We start from the raw sequence: 21,446 nt of genomic DNA on the forward strand, positions 1-21,446 counted from the left end.
TACTATCGGGTGAGTAACTTGTGCAAGCCAGCGGACAAGAATTAGTCCTTAGCAGGGAAGATTCCTTTATATAACTTGGTAGTTTAAAAAGCGCTGGTATTCTTTCGCTGAGTCAGACAAAGTGTAATTAGCAAAATCCTAAATTCACAATCAAAACTATTTGTTGCATCTAAGAAGGGAGAAGGGCAACATTTTTTATCTGTTTTTCTTTCTTTCTCAAATACAGGATGAGAGGGCATCTAGTTGGTTTCCATTTCTGTCCCGTTCTGTTGAGTGGTGTTACTTTGTTTCTTGTGGCTTTCAGTTCGTCTTTGCACACTGACTTGAGCAGGGACGAGGTTTTCGAGCGACTAGAAGGTAACACGTGAATGTGTCATATCTCCCAACACAGTGATATTTTGTTCCGATGGGATGTGAGTGTTTCAAGTGCCATGAGCGAAAACTGGGATCGGATGACACAGATTTTGATCCTTCCCCCCCACCCCCCAAATAAGGCTTGTGACATTCCTACAATTCCCCTCATTGTTAGTAAATTTTCATTCTTCCTCTTTTATATTCTGTTCGCCACAGCAGTTCGCCCTGGAAAAAAATATAAGATCGCCGCAAAATTAGGTAAAAACAACAGGAACTTTCTACGCGCAACTCTCATAACTCTCAGGGCTTCTTCATATTCACCTTTGAACGATATCAAGAATCAGGATGACCTCTTAAGACAGGGTAATTAACTACACAGAAACTGTATTATGAAAGTATCCAAAATAGACTGAGAGATGAGAACATGAAACGCGATTGTGTTGTTTTTCAAGGATCTGAGCTAATTGGTCACATCACCAAGACATTATATGCTGACGAAATAAGCTGTGGATTGAGTTGCCTTCGAGATGAAAAATGCCAATCTTACAACAGCAAATCCGATGTTAGTGATGCAAAGAAGGAATGTCAACTGAGTAATCAAACCAAAAATTCAAGTCCGGAAAACCTGAGGTGTAACCCACGTTCTACTTATTATGGAAGAGGTACTGTTGAGTAAGGTGCTTAACGTTATGGAAAAGTTAGAGGAGGTGGGAGGGTATGAAGGTTCGGAGTATTTTGGTTGTCACGATAAAGTTTTCCTGATCCTTCCATAACGTTCCGAATTATTCTATCGATCTTCCTCATTGCCCGCCAATTTTCTTTAGTCCTACCTTTAAACTCTGTTAGCGACAACTGATCCCCTCTCCATTCCCTTGGAAAAAATGATATCCCCCCTAAGACTCCTCCCCCTCCCACCACCTCTTTCCATGAGCAAGTCAAAAATGGTGACCTATTTCTTACTTTTGATTAGCGCTTTTCAGAGCTCTCTCATGTCACGTGTACATGTATAATCTTTCCCGAGAGAATATGAAGTTAAAAATCTCTTGCTTTTCCTTATAATGAAAGGTTTTACATATTCTTAGTTTGAATTGAAAGATGCTATGGATCCTGCAAAGATTTATAAAATCTAGAGCTATCTAACAATTACGCGAAAAGAACTACTTATGGAATAAGACCTCTGTGGCGTGTTTTGTTTCTTAATTTGATCCTCTCCTCGTTTCAAATGATTATTCTTCCTTTTTCTTAAGCAGGTAAACGAGGTTGGGATTTTGCTCATCCGGCCGCCTCCTGTAAAGAAATTCCGGACTCTGGACACTCCAAAGGTAAACGAGGTTGGGATTCTGCTCATCCGGCCCTCTCCTGTAAAGAAATTCTGGGCTCTGGACATTCCAAAGGAGATGGGGAGTATTGGATCGACCCTGAGAAGAGTGGAAACCCTTTGAAGGTCTATTGTGACATGTCAAGATCTGGTGGTAAGAGAATGAATTGTTTTTTGAGACACGAGAACTTCAACAGGAGTATATCTGACTTGGTAGAGTTGTTATTGGAACGTTATGGTCTTGGCTATTCTTGCTTTCTCTACCAAGATCCTTATTATGTTTTGAATCAAAACTACAGCTGAGTTCTCGAAAGTGATTGGTTATCATCAGCCGGCCGTTTTGAACACTAATAGGACAGTTAACGCGTCATGCCTGTGTGAGTGGACAGAACGCGTTATGTGCGCGCTGTTGTCTCGCATTTCGCCGAGTAAACTGTTGTTTTTCGTTTTTATGAAAACGTATAACCGATGTCTAGTTTCTTTTTTCAAATTTTGTCATAGTTTTGACTAATTGGTAACAGGCCTTCTTGTCGTCCAATTCTGTCTATAATGATACGAGTGACTAACAAATCGGACCCCCGCTTTGCGGTCGTACGATTCTGTAAATCACTCGTATGATTACAGACCCAATTGGACTCCACTCGGTCCTGTTACCATTTAATATGTCCAAAATTCTAGTTACATGGATGTCACCAGATCATTTAGGTTTGTTTTATTTTCGGTTTGTTTTATTTTAGGAGGTTGGCTTCTGGTGTCAAATGTTGAGTTCGGAAGTCCCTCTCCTAAGGTGTCAATTGAGACATCATACCGTGGAATAGGTAAGTCACACATGGTTCTGCAGAAAAGTGCCATGAAAGAGCTCAGAAGACTCTTGTCCTTTACTCAGCTGAGATTCCACTGCCACAAGAAACAGGGACGCACATTCCACGTGGTCACAGCTTCCAACAGCTCAGGCGAAGCTGTGGTCTGGTACTTCAGCGGTCAGACAGATGAGCAACCGGACGCCTGTGGTTCGTTTGTGAGATTGACGTTGGATGATAATTCCCAGTTAACTGGCATTTGCAAAGAATGGGGTCAACTAGTAAGTGGAAAGGTCCGGGTTGGAAAGTGGGGACATGGTGAAGATCAAGAGAGGCTATACTGGTATCCCGTCATGAGAAAAAACAAGTATCAACTTAGGATCCAACTGCATAACGTTGACGACCTCAGAAAAATGGAATGTGATGATGACTCCCGTAACACTAACGACACAAACGGCGATTTCTGGAGAGTCTTTGTTCGTTAGTTTCGTCTATATGTACATCAAGCAACCCTTGACTGTGCGAATAACAGTAACAAACGAATAAAGCAAAATAAAGACAAATGCACCGTTACACTCATCAGGTTATAAGATTGTTTTTGTTTCCATTTCGGGGCAAGGGAAAGCAATCCTCACTGTTTCCCGTGGGGCCATTTATTTTAATTTTTATTTTTGAAAATATTTGCTCATACATCCCAAACCGAATATGACTGCAAAAATCACTTTTTGTACGTGGCTGGCACACACATTTGCCGCGGTTTCACGGTGAACAACCTTATCGCGCGAGAGTCGAAAGTTAAAGTTGTTGTCTCCTCGGGGGCTTAGAGAATTTTGTTCACCCTAGAAAGTTAATGTATTTTGATTCACGGTGCGTGACATATTCAACCATCCAATCAAAAAACCTATTTGATTTGAGAGATACATAACGATTAAATTTTCACAACTGCTTAAATAAAAGGTTTAACTAGTGACCATGTCAACCTCAACGTTAAGTTGAAGGACTCTAAACAAGATTGGGTAGTTGATCGGATCGCGAGCGTCGCACGTGAATACTAAAAATTCCAGAGGAAAAGGAAAGAATACTTTGCAGTTCGAAAAAAATTCACTACTGAAACAAGAAAATTTCAACGACCCGAAGCTAGCTGGGAAATCTCCCGGACAACAAAAAAAGTAATCATAGAGATTTTGACCTTCAACCCCTCGGGGATTGAGGAAGGATTTTTTCCACTTTTTAGACATGACACGAGTTTTTATACTGTAACCAATCACAATCGAAAGAATTTTACTTTTCAATGATTGGGAGGTTTACATCAAACATAATAACCGGGCAATATATATATATATATATATATTACTTTTTTTATCGTGTTCATTGTTCAGAGCTTCACACAAGTCAAAAATTATATTATGCTTTTAGCACCCATAAGCTCCTTTTCCTTCGGGTTTTCAGTCGACTCAAATCTCGATATCAGCAACGTCATGTGCCCCTTGGAAGAAAACGTTGCCGTTGTGGCGGACCAGGGTAGGTTATGTAAGGGCTCTTTTCATACCACATGTAGTTTACAATTAGGAGGCTAAAATAATCGTCATTCCATACAGAGGGAGTTGTCCTACCATATCGAAGGTCTCTGTGTCAGGAAGTCCAACAATCTCTCTAGGAGGTTGAGACTGGACATTGCATTTTTAAAAACCAGTGGTATCTGTGTTCTGTCAGTGATACAATGCTGATGACTCGCGTGCAGATTTGCTCGATTGTTTATGAAAAAATACCGTAAACGAATAAGCGCTGTGACTCATGTTTGTTAAATTTAACTAATTGTCGAGAGAGGATTGTCCGCTCATTTTTCTTGTTTTTAATTTAATCCTTACCGGCTTTACGCCTAACCATGGGAAGAATTCTCCATTTGACTACCTCAAGATAAAATAAGAATCTGAAATAAAAGGAAAGACAAAAGTTCAGATAAAATGCATCATTTTACGCGACAGCACACTTACAGTCTAGACATTCAGAACTATCGCTAGGAAACGTGATTAAGTGATTCATTGCTTTAAGACGGCCAAACTGCAACTAGAGGGCGCTTAAAAACTATAAAAACTATAGGATTGTGACGTAAGACCCCACATAGACTGTTTCATTTCAAGCTTGACTTATTCATTTCACTTTTGTATTTTTGGCTGTTACGGCGTAAACCAACTGCTGTAACACTAAACCATTTCGGTTTCGGTTTGTACTAAAGCTTTTGTCGTCACGCTAAACCATTTCACTTTCCTTTGAGTAGGTTGATGCGTTACTAAGCCATTACGGCCTACTATCAACCATTTGCCGATAGCTTTAGCTATTTCACACTACTCTCGGTTGTGTCAAGTCACTGAACCAAAGTACAGCTAGCTGAACCGTTTATCATTTCGACACTGAGTTGAGTAACTTTTGCAAGCCAGCGGACAAGTTTTAATCCTTAGCAGGGAAGGTTCCTTTATGTGAGCTGGTAGTTTAAAAAGCCCTCCGTATTCTTTCGCCGAGTCAGACAAAGTGTAATTAAAACCCTAAATTCGCAGTCAAAACTATTTGTTGCATCAAAAAAGGGGAAGCGCGACATTTGTCATCTGTTTTTCTTTCTTTCTCCAATTACAGGATGAGAGGGCATCTAGTTGGTTTCCATTTTTGTCCCATTCTGTAGAGTGGTGTTGCTGTATTTCTTGTGGCTTTCAGTTCGTCGGCCCGCATTGACTTGAGCAGGGACGAGGTTTTCGAGAGAGTTGAAGGTAACACGTGAATGTGTTATGCCTCTGTTATAAAACCGTGATATTTTTTTTCCGACGGGATATGAACGCGTCAATTGCCATGGGCGAAAACTCGCCAATTCAATATAATATAACTTACTGATAACGATAAACTTTACATGATCCCTCCCCCCATAAGGCTCTGTAACAATCTTACGATCCCCTCTTTGGCAGTCAATTTTCTACACTTCCGATCTCTCTTTATACTCTGTTGGCCACAACAAATCCTCCTAAAAAAAACATGGGATTGCCCCAAAATCGGGTAAAAACAACGGGAACTGTCTACGCACAACTCTCATAACTCTTAGGGCTTCTTCATATTCACCTGTGCACGATATCAAGAATCAAGATGACTTCTTAAGACAGGGTGAACAACTACACACATACTGTATTATGAAAGTATCCAAAGTAAACTGTATGATAATAAAATATTACACGATTGTGTTGTTTTTCTAGGATTTGAGCTAATTGGTCATATCACCAAGACATTATACGCTGAAGAAATAAGCCGTGGATTGAGATGCCTTCAAGATGAAAAATGCCAGTCTTACAACAGCAAGTCCGATGTTAGTGATGCAAAGAAGGAATGTCAACTGAGTAACCTAACTAAAAAATCAAGTTCCGGAAAACTTGAGGCGTAACCCACGTTCTACTTATTAAGGAAGAGGTACTGTTGAGTAAGGTGCTTAACCTTAGGAACAAGTCATATTTTTATCGCCTGGGTAGAAAGGGGAGAAGAGGGGGAAGGAAAGGTCACAGCATTTTGGTTGTCACAATAAATCGAGTCAGTCAATTTTCAAATCAATTTTCAATTTAGGTCCAACCTTTAAGGTCTGTCAGCGACGACTGATCCCCTTTCCGTTCCCTTTGAAAACCAGGATACCCCCCCCCCCCACCCCGGTAAGACCCTCCTACCCCTCCCACCCCCTTTTTCTAAGCAAAAAATGGTGACCTATTCCATACTTCTCCTCAGCGCTTTTCAGAGAATATAAAGTTTATGATCTCTTGCCTTTCCTTATAACTTTTCCATTCTCTTAAATTGAGATTGAGGGATGCTATGGATCCTACAAATATTTCCAAAATCAAAAGCTATCTAATGATCACGCGAAAGGAACTACATTTGGAATAAGACCTATGTGGGCTGTTTTGTTTCTAAGTTTGATCCTCTCCTCGTTCCAAATGATTATTCTTCCCTCTTCCGATGTAGAAAAATGAGGCTGGGATTCTGCTCATTCGGCCTTCTCCTGTAAGGAAATTCTGGACTCTGGACACTCCAAAGGAGACGGGGAGTATTAGATCGACCCCGAGAAGAGTGGAAACCCTTTGAGGGTCTATTGTGACTTGTCAAGATATGGTGGTAAGTGAATAAGTCTTTTTTCAGAGACACCAGGACTTAAACTGGAGTATGTTTGACTTGGAGCACTTTCTATTGGAACATTCTGATCTTGGCTATTCGTGCTTTCTCTACAAAGATCCTTGTTATGTTTTTTAATCGAAACTGTAACAAAATTCTCCAACGCGATTGGTTATCACCAGCCGGCCGATTTGAGCACAACAAGACAGTATACGCGTCATACTTGTAATTGGACAGTGTAATAGGTCAGTTAAAGGGACAGTTAACACGTCATGCCTGTATGAGGGGACAGAACGCGTCATGTGCGCGCGCTGTTGTCTCGCATTTCGCCGAGTAAACTGTTGTTCTTGGTTTTTCTGAAAACTTATAACCAATGTCTAGTTTCTTTCCCAAATTTTGTCATAGTTTTGATTAATTGGTAACAGGCCTTCTTGTTGTCCAATTCTGTCTGAAATCATACTTGTGATTAACAAATCGGACTCCCGCTTTGCGGTCCTACGATTTTGTTAATCACTCGTATGGTTACAGTCCAAATTAGACTCCACTCGGTCCTGTTACCATTATTTATTACATCCATTTTGAAATCACTGGTGGTCCCTGTGATCTGATTGGCTCTAATTGGTGCGATTTATTCGAATCGCACCATTTTTTGCTCTAAATCGCATCTTTTTTCCAGCCAATGAGGAAGTTACACTTAAAACAAAACAACCAATCAGATTTCAAGGCTTGTTTAAAGTAACCAATCAAATTGCAGGAAAATGAAAGACAAAGAGTATCATTTCGCAAATTTTGCAACTTTTGTTTCCAAAACTCTTATTTCCCCCCCCCCCCCCCCCCAAAATGGATGAATTTAATATTTTCCAGTTTTTGAATGATGACAATGAGATCTTTCAGGCTGAAGACCAACATTCCAGGGACTTTCCCACTTTTCGTGTACATTTTGGTGAATATTTTGACGATTTTCTACCCTCTCAAGCTCAAAATCCGCACAATCCCGAGTCCACCGAGTCAGCAACAAACGAAGAAAATCAAAAGCCACCACAAGAGTTAGATGTTTCAAGATTTCCTATCATTTCAAGCGATGAAATACAGGAGCTTAAGTCTGTCGCTTCGAATAAAAATACGTCCCGCTCCACAAAACAATGGATGAATGTTTTCAGAAGCTGGTGTCAATGCCGCCATCTTGAATATGTCTCCATCGAAACAATGGCGCCTGAAAAACTTGACAAGGTCTTGAGTAAGTTTTACGCCGAGGTGAAAAAAAAGGACGGAGATGACTACGAGCCAGAATCCCTCAAAATCATGCAGAGTGCCATTGAACGGTATCTAAAGGAGAAGAACTATCCATTGAGCATCGTGCGATCGAGAGAGTTTCACTCCTCACAAGAAATCCTCAATGCGAAAGCAATTTCCCTACGTCAACAAGGAAAGGGAAAGAGACCCAACAAAGCTCAGCCAATCACATCTGAAGAAGAGTCAGCCCTGTGGGAAAAAAGGTCAGTTGGGTGATTTTAATGGAAAGGTCTTGACCAATGTCAACTTCAAAAATTTGACAGAACAACTGGGATTTCGTGGTCGCCAAGAACACTACGATGCATACGTGGAAGACGTAATTATAAGACAGCGAGAAGATGGAACTGAAGTTGTTGAGTTCAGGGAAGGTCCCACTAAAACGCGGAGCGGTGGTCTCACCATCAGGCGAAGAACAACACCACAGGCAATGTTCAGTACCGATGGCGGAAAAAGCGATCCAGTGCGGCTATTCAAGCTTTGGTTGTCCAAGCGACCCGAAGGAATGAAGAACACAGGGCCACTCTATCTTAGCATCATAAATCGTCCTAAATCAGCAGATGTTTGGTACACCAAAGTTCGAATGGGACAAAACACCATCGGCAATTTAATGAAATCCATGGCCTCCTGTCTCAGGACGAATAAGAAGCTGACGAACCACAGCATGAGGAAAACATTGGTATCAAAACTGAAGAAGTCTGGTCAACCGCGCAATGTTATCTGTGAAATAACAGGCCATGCACGTGAATCTTCGTTAGACGACTACGATGAAATAGACGAGAATCACAGGAAAGAACTGTCTCACATTATCAGTGGATATAAAGAAGTGTCAAACGAAAATCAAGCAAACGAAGTCTCCCGCCAAAACACTGCAAATGAAGCCTCAAATCAAGAGATTGCAGTCCAACATAAACGAACACCTCTGGTTCCTATTTATCACGTCCAACGACAAGGCCAAATGCATCAGGCCATGGGCTCCAATCCTGGTTTTCAGCAGGCTGAATTTTCAGGATTTCCACCACGTTTTCCGTTGCAGTCTCAGTACCGCATGGAAGCCTTCAGTTGTGCTGCTCCCGTTCCATCGCAGAATTACACAGGCTGCACCTTCAATTTCTTCTCTAGAGACAGCCAGAATTCTCCACCCCGACCACAGAAGAGCTTACATCATTGAGTCAGACGACGAGGACTGAACGTTAACGCTTCACTATTTTTCTGAGTTATTGAGGACTTCTCGAATTTCTTGAATGAAAGTTGTCTTTCTTTTGATACGCTTGACTAAGTATTTGACACATGACGTCAAAGTCTTTCTGTTTTGCATTTCCGGTTCCGCTTTTTATTTAAAAACCGGCTCAGTACTGCATCAATAAAACATTCGAATTGACCAAGTCCTGTATTTGGGTGATTTCAAAATGGATGTAATAAAGTGGTAATTGAACCTCGTGTCGTGCAATTTTGGTCTGAAATCATACTTGTGATTTCAAATCGAACTCGCGCTGTGCGCTCGTTCGATTTTGAAATCACGCGTATGATTTCAGCCCAAATTGCACTCCACTCAGTTCAATTACCATTATTAATATGTCCAAAATATTATTTTGAATGAGATGCCAGTGGTCTCGGTTACTGGTGCAAATCACCAGCTCAGTGCACAGATTGTCCAATAATCAAGAGATTTTCTTGTAGCTGTCATTGTGTTATTAAGGGTAGCAAACAAAGTTTGTCTTTTTTCGTTGTTGCTCGATTGAAGTAAGTTGTACAATACTTTCTTCACAGCTTGAAGGAGGATGTGAGTCAGCCATCATGTGTGATATCATTTATGCTGGAAACAAAGCTAAGTTTGGTCAACCAGAGATTTTGCTTGGAACTATTCCAGGTATGGCACACATAAATTACCCACAGAAACAACTTTATCAGTTTGCACAATAAGAAAATATAATATATTCCACTGACTTCCACTGATTAAAACATCAGAGAGCAGAAATAAGCTACAGGATAGCAGATGAAGAAAATGAAAATGATGTCTTCTCCTTTCCAAGATTTTTTTTATACTTCTGAGGAGTATTAGTCATTAGCCCTTTACAACCGAACATCAGTCTGCAAGTTCTCCATACTTTTCTCCATACGTTTCCTAATGTGCTGACAAGGAGAATTTGTTTAACAATCAAGAGCTTGTTTGATTGATGATCATTTCCTTTATTCTTATGACTTTAATGTTTGATTCAGGGGTGATGTTATAGGGAGAAACTAGATGCTAGTCACTCTTTGGGGTCAAAGATTTAAACTTTAAACTTTAAACTTAAGCTCTAACTTAAAAAAAAGTGATGTAATTTGGCGAAGTAAAGACTCGTAACCAGGAAAGATCATAGGAGTAAGATGGCTTTTTATTAAATGGAAATTTTTTTTATTCTAGACTCTCTTATATTGCTGCTTTTATGTTCTTTAACCCTTTAACTCCCATGAGTGACCAAGACAGAATTTCTCTTTACACTATTAATACAAAATTAACCAGATAAGTGGTGAGAGTAAAGAAAAATTTCAATTTGGGGATAATTAGTTGACCCAATATTAAATTTCTGAAACTAAAATTATAAGAGTTGTATGGTTTACAATAAGTAAAACTACAAATTTGATCTGGGAATTAAAGGGTTAACTGTGTCAAGTTTAAATTTAAGTTTGTGCTTAAAGTTGCAACTAACTCGAAGATTGCTTTCATTTTTTTAGGTGCTGGTGGTACACAGCGACTTCCAAGAGCTGTTGGGAAGTCCCTGGCTATGGAAATGATACTCACAGGAGATCCTATTTCAGCAGAAGATGCACAGAAATCAGGTCCATGTTCCTTTCAATTTAGCTCCTATTTTTGACCGGTTGTTCATCATTACCTCTTTACCTTACAAAATTGATCAACATGCAACTTCTCCCTGTAATAAACATACATCATCCAGCAAACGGGTAATGAGAATATTTAAACTTCTCAGTTCAAATTTGTTATTGATCTAACGTCAAATTCTCGTAACTAATTAAAAAGGAAATGTGTAGCAGCTAGAGGGGAGAATTAACAATCAGATCTTGGGGGTTAAAGCGTCAAGGAGGAAGGTACTTAGCATCGTAAGTCTTCCCGGTGGCACAAGGAAATTCTCACACAAATTATTGAGAAATGTGTACACTTCTTCCACATCATCGAGGACTGCAACGGAGACACACTGTTTTATGCTAAACACTTGTGTAAGCCTGCAAAATTTGAGTTAAAGGCGTAGATTTTTCCCTTCTGTTTGTTAGCATTTCCGCGAAGGAACCGTTCACTTCCGAAGATGTCCGCACTCTTCCGAAGACGTTTTTTAGAGTTTACGTAAACTTGTATGTCTTCAGTACTCTCCTCTCTTATTAAAAGCTCTCGGCAAATGTTATTTGCGCCAACCTTTCTCTTCGTTTTGATTCAAGTACATTTGCTCGATATACTTTTTTCAAAAAGTCGCAGTTAAGGCCGCGTTACCTCAAATAGTTCAGTTAGGTTTAAGGGTTAATAAAAGAATGAACTTGGGGCATGTACTCCTGTGATAAAACTGCATAAACGTATGAGAATTATTGGCGTCGGCTTTGTCAGGTGGGGCATTGCGCACTCATTCTCGAGATTTTTCTTCACTTAGATCTAAATTCAAATTGCAGACTTCAAAACTTTCATTTTTTCTTAGGCCTGGTTAGTAAAGTCTTCCCCGCAGAAGAGCTCGTAGATGAAGCTATCAAGACAGCTGCAAAAATATCATCCTTGTCGAAGATTGCCGTACAGATCGCCAAAGAAGCTGTCAACACAGGTATTGCGCTGTCAGTTGTAACCGTCCGATTGACTGTTTCCTGTCATGAGTTATACCTCGATTATTCGCAAGATTTTATGTCAACTGAAGTCGGTGTTGATCTTGTCCATCGCTAGCCGTTTCTTGTTGGTTTACCAGTCAACTTCAAAACAGTTACCTATCCTATTTGACTGTTCTACAGCGAAACTATCTTTTTTCTAGTTACCGAAATAGCCCAAAACATCATGACGTACTTCCATTCACAAGAGTAAAATTGATTGTTTCTAAGCCATCATCTTAATTGAAGCAAACTGAGAAAATGATTTTAGATTTTTGCGCAAGTTAAGCAGAGAGGAACTTGATCTCGCGTAGGGTTTTGTTGCCTCGGGATATAAATCATCATGACTGACCTGCTTGAGTCCAAAAGTTTAACAGATTACAAGAAATGCATGCAAGAACAATTTATGGTCGTTGCATTCCGTAGATGGTTGAATTTCCCAAATGTCTTTTTGTTTAGGCTACGAGATGTCACTGGCAGAAGGACTGCGTTTTGAGAAAAGAATGTTTCACTCAACATTTTCAACAGTAAGTTAATATTGATCGGCTTTTACACTTGAAAGAAAACGGCAATTGCAATACAAAGTGGTAAAGCCACTTAACCATTTCCCGAAAACATATCACCTACTCTCTCTGATTTAGAGCAATACACTGAATACTTCACGTCTTCAGCGCAACCGAAGAAAGTTTGGATTAAAATATAAAAATGTTCTTATGTTCCCGCTAAAAGCGTTGCTCCATCTCTCTGCATGTAAACTACACACAACCCACAATTCCTCTATTCGCTCTGACGAAAGGCTAACGCTAGGAACGTTAGCTTTAGAAACTCTCTATGGTGGCCATTTTTACATTATCAACGCTTTTGATGTAAATAATATTTGTGATACCCCGCCTGCCGCAACACCACAGTTTCTCTAGAAACTTACCTCGTCTGTTCGACTGTTACCATGGTGATGAATAACAGTGTACTGAATTTGTATGGACTTGCGATGAAACTTTCCCGAAGGAAAAATTTCTCCTTTTCTTTTATTTCGCAGGACGATCGAAAGGAAGGGATGACAGCTTTTGTAGAGAAACGAAAAGCCGAATTCACGGACAATTAGTATCTGTTATTTTTCGGAAAGTCGTAGCTTTCGAGAACTTTGGATTGTTGTGTGGGATTGTTAGGGCAGGTGAAAGAATAATGAAAGCTTATATAAAATTGTGTGAAGGGCAATGAAAACACTCAGCATGAATTTTCTCCAAAAAAAAAAAAAACTTTACTGGCGAAATTGATAGAAAAAATAAAATAAATAAAGTAAAATCATAGTCATTTTTCGTTCGTTCGCTCATCTGTTGAACGGATACGGTGGGGTAAACATTGGAACTGGGGCGAGTATAGATTTAAGTTCTGCACAGTTCGATATGTTAATAAGACTCGAGTCAGGAAAACTAACTGACGCCCCAGATGACGCCTCTTCAGTAAACTTTCTGGAAAATTAATCCAAGACAAACCAAGTTTTCGACTTGTTTCCTCTCTGTTCAATTTCCTTTCGTTTTGAATCAAATTCTTGGAAGAAATGGATTTTATTTGCTGTAAGGCACCTTGTTTAAATTGCCTTAAGGTTCAATGGCTATATGATAATTGTTTTTTCTTTTTCGGTCCAGGAGGTTTCCCAGCTAGCCTCGACCTTTTGTGCAGGGCATGATTTTCATGGTTTTCGTGAATTTTTTTGCGAAGTGCAAACTAAGCGTACTATTACACTTTCTCTGGAATGTTTGTATTCACGCTTGACGCACGTGATTCGACCAACTAGCCAATCATGTTTAGATCCTTGAACTTAACGTTGAGGTTGGCGTGGTCAATTTCCTTAGCACTAGTTCAACCTTAAATTAAGAAAGCAGTTGTGAAAATTTAATCGTTATGTACCTCTCAGCTCAAATAGGTTTTCTGATTGGAGGAGAACAAGTCGCGAGCCGTGAATCAAACCAACTTTCTAAAAAATAATATTTTAGCAGTCATAACACTTTTGAAAATTAAAATCAAAGTGACTGGCCCCATGGGAAACAGTGAGAATTGCTTTCCCTTGACCCGCAGTGGAAACAAAACTCATTGTTTCCCCTACAGTCAGTTAGTCGCTTAATTTATCAACCTTGCCAGGTGTCTGTATTAGAATTGTCTGGAAGCGAGAGTAAACAATATTAGCAGGGTAGCTAGAGTGCAAAAGATGAGATGATAATTAGAGCATTGAAAGAAATATGTTTCTTAACATATTGGCTTCGGTTATCAGATTTAACTAACACGGATGCAAAACAGGAACACACAAAAACATGTATGGTACAACAGATATACCAACACATTGTGAGTCATAAATGTACGAGTTAAAACGTGAGAAGGAATCCTGTCAGTTTCATCACTGACAAAAACTTTTAACCTTGAAATCACATCCTGTGGTTCTTTCAGTTTTCATTAGGCGAATTTAGCTTTGTTTGATGGGAAAAAGTTTCTCTGTATCCTGAATGCGACTAATTGAGAAAAGAAATCCGGATAATAAAAACAATCCAATTAATCTAGGTTTGTTTCTAATTAAATGCCCCCACGCTTTACTCAAATGTAAAGAAACGCTAATCCCAAGTCGTGATCAGTACTTCGTGCAAAGTTGACTGATGCATAATTTATGTGTGGGTTCTTAAGCTGTTTCTATTTTTTTCTTTTAATCATTGTCTCAAGTTTCATTAAAATTGTATAAAAAGTTGAAAAAAGAGCTTTTCGATACAAAAATACGAGAGGAGTGGAAGGAAACTGAAGGTAAGAATATACTGGTTTCAAGAAGATTGCTCTCTAAGTTTGATAACAACATAAATCTTGAATAGTCAGCCACTTCGATAAATATGTTTGAGTGAGAAGTATATATACAAAAGACCATTACTACCGCATAAACGTAAGAAGAAAAGTCGAGGAAAAGTAAGAAACGGAAGGTGAGTGTGAGTGAGAAACTCGATGTATTTACTTACTATCGGGTGAGTAACTTGTGCAAGGAGTAACCAAGTCATTCAATTTGGAGAAATTGGTTAATTTAAACTTCAGAAGAAGACTGCGCTCTAACTTTGATAACAACATAAATCTTGAATAGTCAGCCACTTCGACAAATACGTTTGAGTGAGAAGTATATATACAAAAGACCTTCACTACCCCATAAACGTGAGAAGAAAAGTCGAGGAGAAGTAAGAAAAGGAAGGTGAGTGTGAGTGAGAAACTCGATGTATTTACTTACTATCGGGTGAGTAACTTGTGCAAGTCAGCGGACAAGAATTAATCCTTAACAGGAAAGATTCCTTTGTATGACTTGGTAGTTTAAAATAGCGCTCGTATTCTTTCGCTGAGTCAGACAAAGTGTAATTAGCAAAACCCTAAATTCACAATCAAAACTATTTGTTGCATCTAAGAAGGGAGAAGGGCAACATTTGTCATCTGTTTTTCTTTCTTTCTCAAATTACAGGATGACAGGACATCTAGTTGGTTTCCATTTCTGTCCCGTTCTGTTGAGCGGTGTTGCTTTGTTTCTTGTGGCTTTCAGAAAGAGTTGAAGGTAACACGTGAATGTGTTATACCTTCCAACACAGTGATATTTTTTTTCCGACGGGATGTGAATGTTTCAACTGCCATGAGCGAAAACTCGGATCGGATGACACAGATTTTGGCTGTGTCAATATAAACTTTACATGATCCCCCCCCCCCCCAAATATGGCTCTGTGACATTCTTGCAATCCTGTAGTAAATTTCCATTCTTCCCCCTTTATACTTTGTTGGCCACAGCAGTTCGCTCTAAAAAAAATATAAGATCGCCCCAAAATCGGGTAAAAACAACGGGAACTTTCTACGCGCAACTCTCATATCTCTCAGGGCTTCTTCAATTTTACCTTTGTACGATATCAAGAATCAAGATGACTTCTTGAGACAGGGTAATTAACCACACATAAACTGTATTATTAAAGTATCCAAAATAAACTGAGTGATGAGAACATGAAACGCGATTGTGTTGTTTTTCAAGGATTTGAGCTAATTGGTCACATCACCACGACATTATATGCTGACGAAATAACCTGTGGATTGAGATGCCTTCAAGATAAAAACTGCCAATCTTACAACAGCAAATCCGATGATGCAAAGAAGGAATGTCAACTGAGTAATCAAACCAAAAAATCAAGTCCGGAAAACTTTAGGCGTAACCCACGTTCTACTTATTATGGAAGAGGTACTGTTGAGTAAAGTGCTTAACATTATGGAAACGTTAGTGGAGGTGGGAGGGGGGGGGGGGTATGAAGGGTCGGAGTATTTTGGTTGTCACAAAAAAAGGTTTCCTGATCCTTCCATAACGTTCCGAATTATTCTATCGATCTTCCTCATTGGCCGCCAATTTTCTTTAGTTCCACTCTGTTAGCGACCACTGATCCCCTCTCCATTCCCTTTGAAAACAATGTTATCCCCCCCCAAGACCCTGCCACCCCTCCCACCCCCTTTTTCCAAGTCAAAAATGACTTGACTTACTTCTAATTAGCGCTTTTCAGAGCTCTCTCGTGTCAAGTGTACATCCATTTATAATCTTTCCCGAGAGAATATGAAGTTTAAAATCTCTTCCTTTTCCTTATAATGATAGATTTTCCATTTTCTTAGTTTAAATTTAAATTTCCAAAATCAAGAGCTACGCGAAAGGAACTACTTATGGAATAAGACCTCTGTGGCGTGTTTTGTTTCTTAGATTGATCCTCTTTTCGTTCCAAATGATTATTCTTCCCTTTTCCTATGCAGATAAACGAGGTTGGGATTCTGCTCATCCGGCTTTCTCCTGTAAAGAAATTCTGGACTCTGGACACTCCAAAGGAGACGGGGAGTATTGGATCGACCCAGAGAAGAGTGGAAACCCTTTGAAGGTCTATTGTGACATGTCAAGATATGGTGGTAAGAGAATGGATTTTTTTTGAGACACGAGGACTTCAACAGGAGTATATTTGACTTGGTAGAGTTGTCATTGGAACGTTCTGGTCTTGGCTATTCTTGCTTTCTCTACCAAGATCCTTATTATGTTTTGAATCAAAACTACAGCAGAATTCTCGAAAGTGATTGGTTATCATCAGCCGGCCGATTTGAACACTAATAGGACAGTGTACGTGTCATATTTGTAAATGAACAGTGTAATAGGACCGTTAAAGGGACAGTTAACGCGTCATGCCTGTATGAGGGGACAGAACGCGTCATGTGCGCGCGCTGTTATCTCGCATTTCGCCGAGTGAACTGTTGTTTTTGGTTTTTCTGAAAACTTATAACCAATGTCTAGTTTCTTTCCCAAATTTTGTCATAGTTTTGATTAATTGGTAACAGGCCTTCTTGTTGTCCAATTCTGTCTGAAATCATACTCGTGATTAACAAATCGGACTCTCGCTTTGCGGTCGTACGATTCTGTAAATCACTCGTATGATTACAGACCCAATTGGACTCCACTCGGTCCTGTTACTATTTAAATATGTCCAAAGTTCTAGTTACATGGATGTCACCAGATCATCTAGGTTTGTTTTATTTTAGGAGGTTGGCTTCTGGTGTCAAATGTTGAGTTCGGAAGTCCCTCTCCTAAGGTGTCAATTTAAACATACCGTGGAATAGGTGAGTCACACATGGTTCTGCAGAAAAGTGCCATGAAAGAGCTCAGAAGACACTTGTCTTTCACTCAGCTGAGATTCCACTGCCACAAGAAACAGGGACGCACATTCCACGTGGTCACAGCTTCCAACAGCTCAGGCGAAGCTGTGGTCCGGTACTTCAGCGGTCAGACAGAAGAGCAACCGGACGCCTGTGGTTCGTTTGTGAGAGTGACGTTGGATGGCAATTCCGAGTTAGCTGGCAATTGCAAAGATTGGGGTCGACAAGTAAGTGGAGAGTCCGAAATTAAGTGGAGAGTTGGAAAGTGGGGACATGGTGAAGATCAAAAGAGGCTATACCGGTATCCCGTCTTGATAAAAAACGGTCATCAACTTAGGGTCCAACTGGATGACGTTGGCGACCTCAGAAAAATGGAATGTGATGATAAGTCCGCTCCCAATGTTGGCACAAACGGCGATTTCTGGAGAGTCTTTGTTCGTTAGTTGTGTCTATCTGTACACCAAGCAACCCTTGACTGTGCGAATAACAGTAACAAACGAATAAAGCAAAATAAAGACAAATGCACCGTTACACTCATCAGGTTATAAGATTGTTTTTGTTTCCATTTCGGGGCAAGGGAAAACAATCCTCACTGTTTCCCGTTGGGCCATTTATTTTAATTTTTATTTTTGAAAATATTTTCTCATACATCCGAAACCGAATATGACTGCCAAAAATCACTTTCTGTACGTAGGCTGGCACACACGTTTGCTGCAGTTTCACGGTGAACAACCTTACCACGCGAGAGTCGAAAGTTAAAGTTGTTTCTCCTCGGGGGCTTAGTGAATTTTTTTCACCCTAGAAAGGTAGTGCATTTTTATTCACGGCACGTGATACATTCAACCATCTAATCAAAAAACGTATTTAAGTTGAGAGGTACATAACGATTAAATTTTCTCACCTGCTTCCTTCTAAATAAAAGGTTGAACTAGTGACCACGTCAACCTCAATGTTAAGTTGAAGGACTCTAAACATGATCGGCTAGTTGATCGGATCGCGAGCGTTGCGTGTGAATACTAAAAATTCCAGAGGAAGGGGAAAGAATACTTTGCAGTTCGGAAAAAGTTCACTACTGATACAAGAAAATTTCAACGACCTGTTTGATACGGCGGGAAGCCACTGAGAAAAACCATGCTTAGCACGAGAGGTCGAGCTTAGCTGGGAAATCTCCCAGACAATAAAAAAAATAATCATACAGATTTTGATCTTCAACCCCTCGGGGATTGGGTGAGGGTTTTTTTCCCCACTCTTTAGACATGACACAGGTTTTTATACTGTAACCAGTCACAATCGAAGAAATTTAAATTTTCAATGATTGAGAGGTGACCAAGACATTAAACGCCGGCGAAATAAGCTGTAGATCAGTTGAGATGCCTTCAAGATGAAAAATACTAATCTTACAACAGCAAATCCGATGCTAATGATACAAAGAAGGAATGTCTACTGAGTAACCAAACTAAAAAATCAAGTCCGGAAAACTTGAGGCGTAACCTACTTTTTACTTATTATGGAAGAGGTGCTGTCGATTAAGATATTTAAACTTAGGAACAAGTCACATTTTTATCACCTGGGTAGGGGTGGGGGGGGGGAGGGAGAGGGAAAGGTCGCAGCATTTTGGTTGTCACAAAAAGTCGAGTCAGTAAATTTTCTTTGGTCACACCTTTAAACTCTCTCAGCGACGACTGATCCTACCTCCGTTCCCTTTGAAAGCCAGGAGACTCCCCCCCCCCCACCCGCAAGACCCGCTCACCCCTCCACCCCTCTTTCCAAGCCAAAAATGGTGACCTATTCCTTACTTCTGGTCAGCGCTTTTCAGAGAATGTAAAGTTTATGATCTCTTCCCTTTCCTTATAACTTTTCCATTTTCTTAATTTGAGATTGAAGGATGCTATCAAAAGCTATCTAATGATCAGGCGAAAGGAACTACTTTTGGAATAAAACCTATGTGGGGTGTTTTGTTTCTAAGTGTGATCCTCTCCTAGTTCCAAATTATTATTCTTCCCTCTCCCGATGTCGATAAACGAGGCTGGAATTCTGCTCATCCGGCCTTCTCCTGTAAAGAAATTCTGGACTCTTGACACTCCAAAGGAGACGGGGAGTATTGGATCGACCCCGAGAAAAGTGGAAACCCTTTGAGGGTCTATTTTGACATGGCAAGATATGGTGGTAAGTGAATAAGTCTTTTTATTTGAGACCCGAGGACTTAAACCGGAGTATATTTGAGGAGTTTCTATTAGAACATTCTGATCTTGGCTATTCGTGCTTTCTCTACGAAGATCCTTGTTATCATTTTTTTTTAATCGAAACCGTAAAATATTCTCGAAAGTGTTCGGTTGTCACCAGCCTGCCGATTTGAGCACAACAGGACAGCATACACGTCATGCTTGGAATTTGACAGTGTAATAGGGTCGTTAAAGGGACAGTTAACACGTCATGCCTGTATGAGGGAACAGAACGCGTCATGTGCGGGCGCTGTTGTCTCGCTGTTGTTGTCTTGAAGTTTCCTTCTTGTCGTTCAATTCTGTCTGTAATCATACTAGTGATTAAAAAAATCGGACTCCCGCTTCGCGTGTCGTACGATTTTGGTAATCATTCGTATGATTACAGACCAAATTGGACTCCACTTGGTCAGGTTACCATTATTCATATGTATATAATTCTAGTTACATGAATGTCACCAGATCACTTAGGTTGGTTTTATTTTAGGAGGTTGGCTTCTTGTGTCAAATGTTAAGTTCGGAAGCCCCCCTCCTAAGGTGTCAGTTTAGACATCATACCGCGGAATAGGTAAGTCACACCGTGGTTCTGCAGAAATGTGCTATAAAAGAGCTCAGAGGACACTTGTTCTTCACTCAGCTGAGACTGACTTCCACTGCCACAAGAAACAGGGACGCACGTTCCACATGGTCACAGCTTCCAACAGCTCTGGTGAAGCTGTGGTCCAATACTTCAGCGGTCAGGCAGATGAGCAACCGGATGCCTGTAGTTCGTTTGTGAGATTGAAGTAGGATAACAATTCTAAGTTAGCTGGTATTTGCAAAGATTGGAGACTAGTAAGTAGAAAGTACTTTGTTGGAAAGTGGGGACATGCATGGAGAAGATGAAGACAGGTTATACCGGTTTCCCGCCTTTGGACAATTAAGTATCATCTTAAGGTCCACTTGAATAACGTTGGTGACCTCAACGACATGGAATGCGATGATATCGCCTCTCAGAGTATTAACTCAATCGGCGATTTCTGGAGAGTCTTTGTTCGTTAGTTGCGTGTGACTCAGAGCTGTCTGTACCCTAAGCAACCCTTGATTGTGCGAATAACTTTAACAAACGAATAATCAAAACAAAGACGAAAACAAGAAATGCGCCGTCATCGTGACCAGCTGCAGGTTATAAGGACGTTTAAGCGTACAACCTAACTAGGTCACATGTCTGACACACGCCCCTTCCTTGTGACTCACCAATAGTGCTCCACTGTTTTATCGTGTACTTATAGTTTTACATACACCACAGCCTAAAGGAGTCAATGAGATAAAAACGCGGTTTTCTATATAAAAGTTTATGCAGCTTTACATATTTTCAAGAACAATTGAGGTTGGATAGAGTAAGCCTTTCTCTTTTGTTTGATCACGGAGTATGTAAATTTTCTTAAATCTGATAATTTGAATGAATGATTTGGTTTAATCAACTGAATTGATATTGTGAATTGGCCACAGTAAAGAACTTAAACGCTGACGTTTCCGGCGTTTGACCTATGTCACAGCGGAAGACGAAGGGCTAACGCTCGAAACGTCAGCTTTTTTACCCTTTACGGTGGCTAATTTACGTTTTCAACCCAGTTGTTAACACTAAATTACCTGATAATAGAAATATTTGTGTTATATTTATACTTATAGATATTTCCATTGCTTTGTTTATTAATTCCTATTTTCTTCGCTGAGTAACAACGCTGAATTCTGAATGAAAAATATATTTCTGTCATACGCCGCCGGCTTGTTTTCCTTCTTTAGAATTGAGGATTATAACAAATTAAAGGTTGC

At 40.0% G+C, this 21,446-nt stretch overlaps 1 protein-coding gene and 1 pseudogene across 1 annotated transcript; both read left to right on the forward strand.

Moving 5' to 3' along the window:
* Positions 1 to 7,624: 7,624 nt before the first annotated feature.
* LOC136283113 (uncharacterized protein KIAA1958-like) lies at positions 7,625 to 9,067 on the forward strand (annotated as a pseudogene).
* Positions 9,068 to 9,305: 238 nt separating this feature from the next.
* LOC136282958 (enoyl-CoA hydratase, mitochondrial-like) lies at positions 9,306 to 13,000 on the forward strand. The gene is made up of 6 exons (XM_066171119.1): positions 9,306 to 9,311; positions 9,667 to 9,766; positions 10,615 to 10,719; positions 11,583 to 11,702; positions 12,199 to 12,266; positions 12,776 to 13,000. Exons 1-6 carry the CDS (start codon positions 9,306 to 9,308, stop codon positions 12,839 to 12,841), a joined length of 465 nt encoding a protein of 154 aa, XP_066027216.1. The 3' UTR covers positions 12,842 to 13,000.
* Positions 13,001 to 21,446: the final 8,446 nt, after the last annotated feature.

The sequence above is a fragment of the Pocillopora verrucosa genome, chromosome 8, assembly GCF_036669915.1.
Source record: "Pocillopora verrucosa isolate sample1 chromosome 8, ASM3666991v2, whole genome shotgun sequence".
Lineage (NCBI taxonomy): Eukaryota > Metazoa > Cnidaria > Anthozoa > Scleractinia > Pocilloporidae > Pocillopora > Pocillopora verrucosa.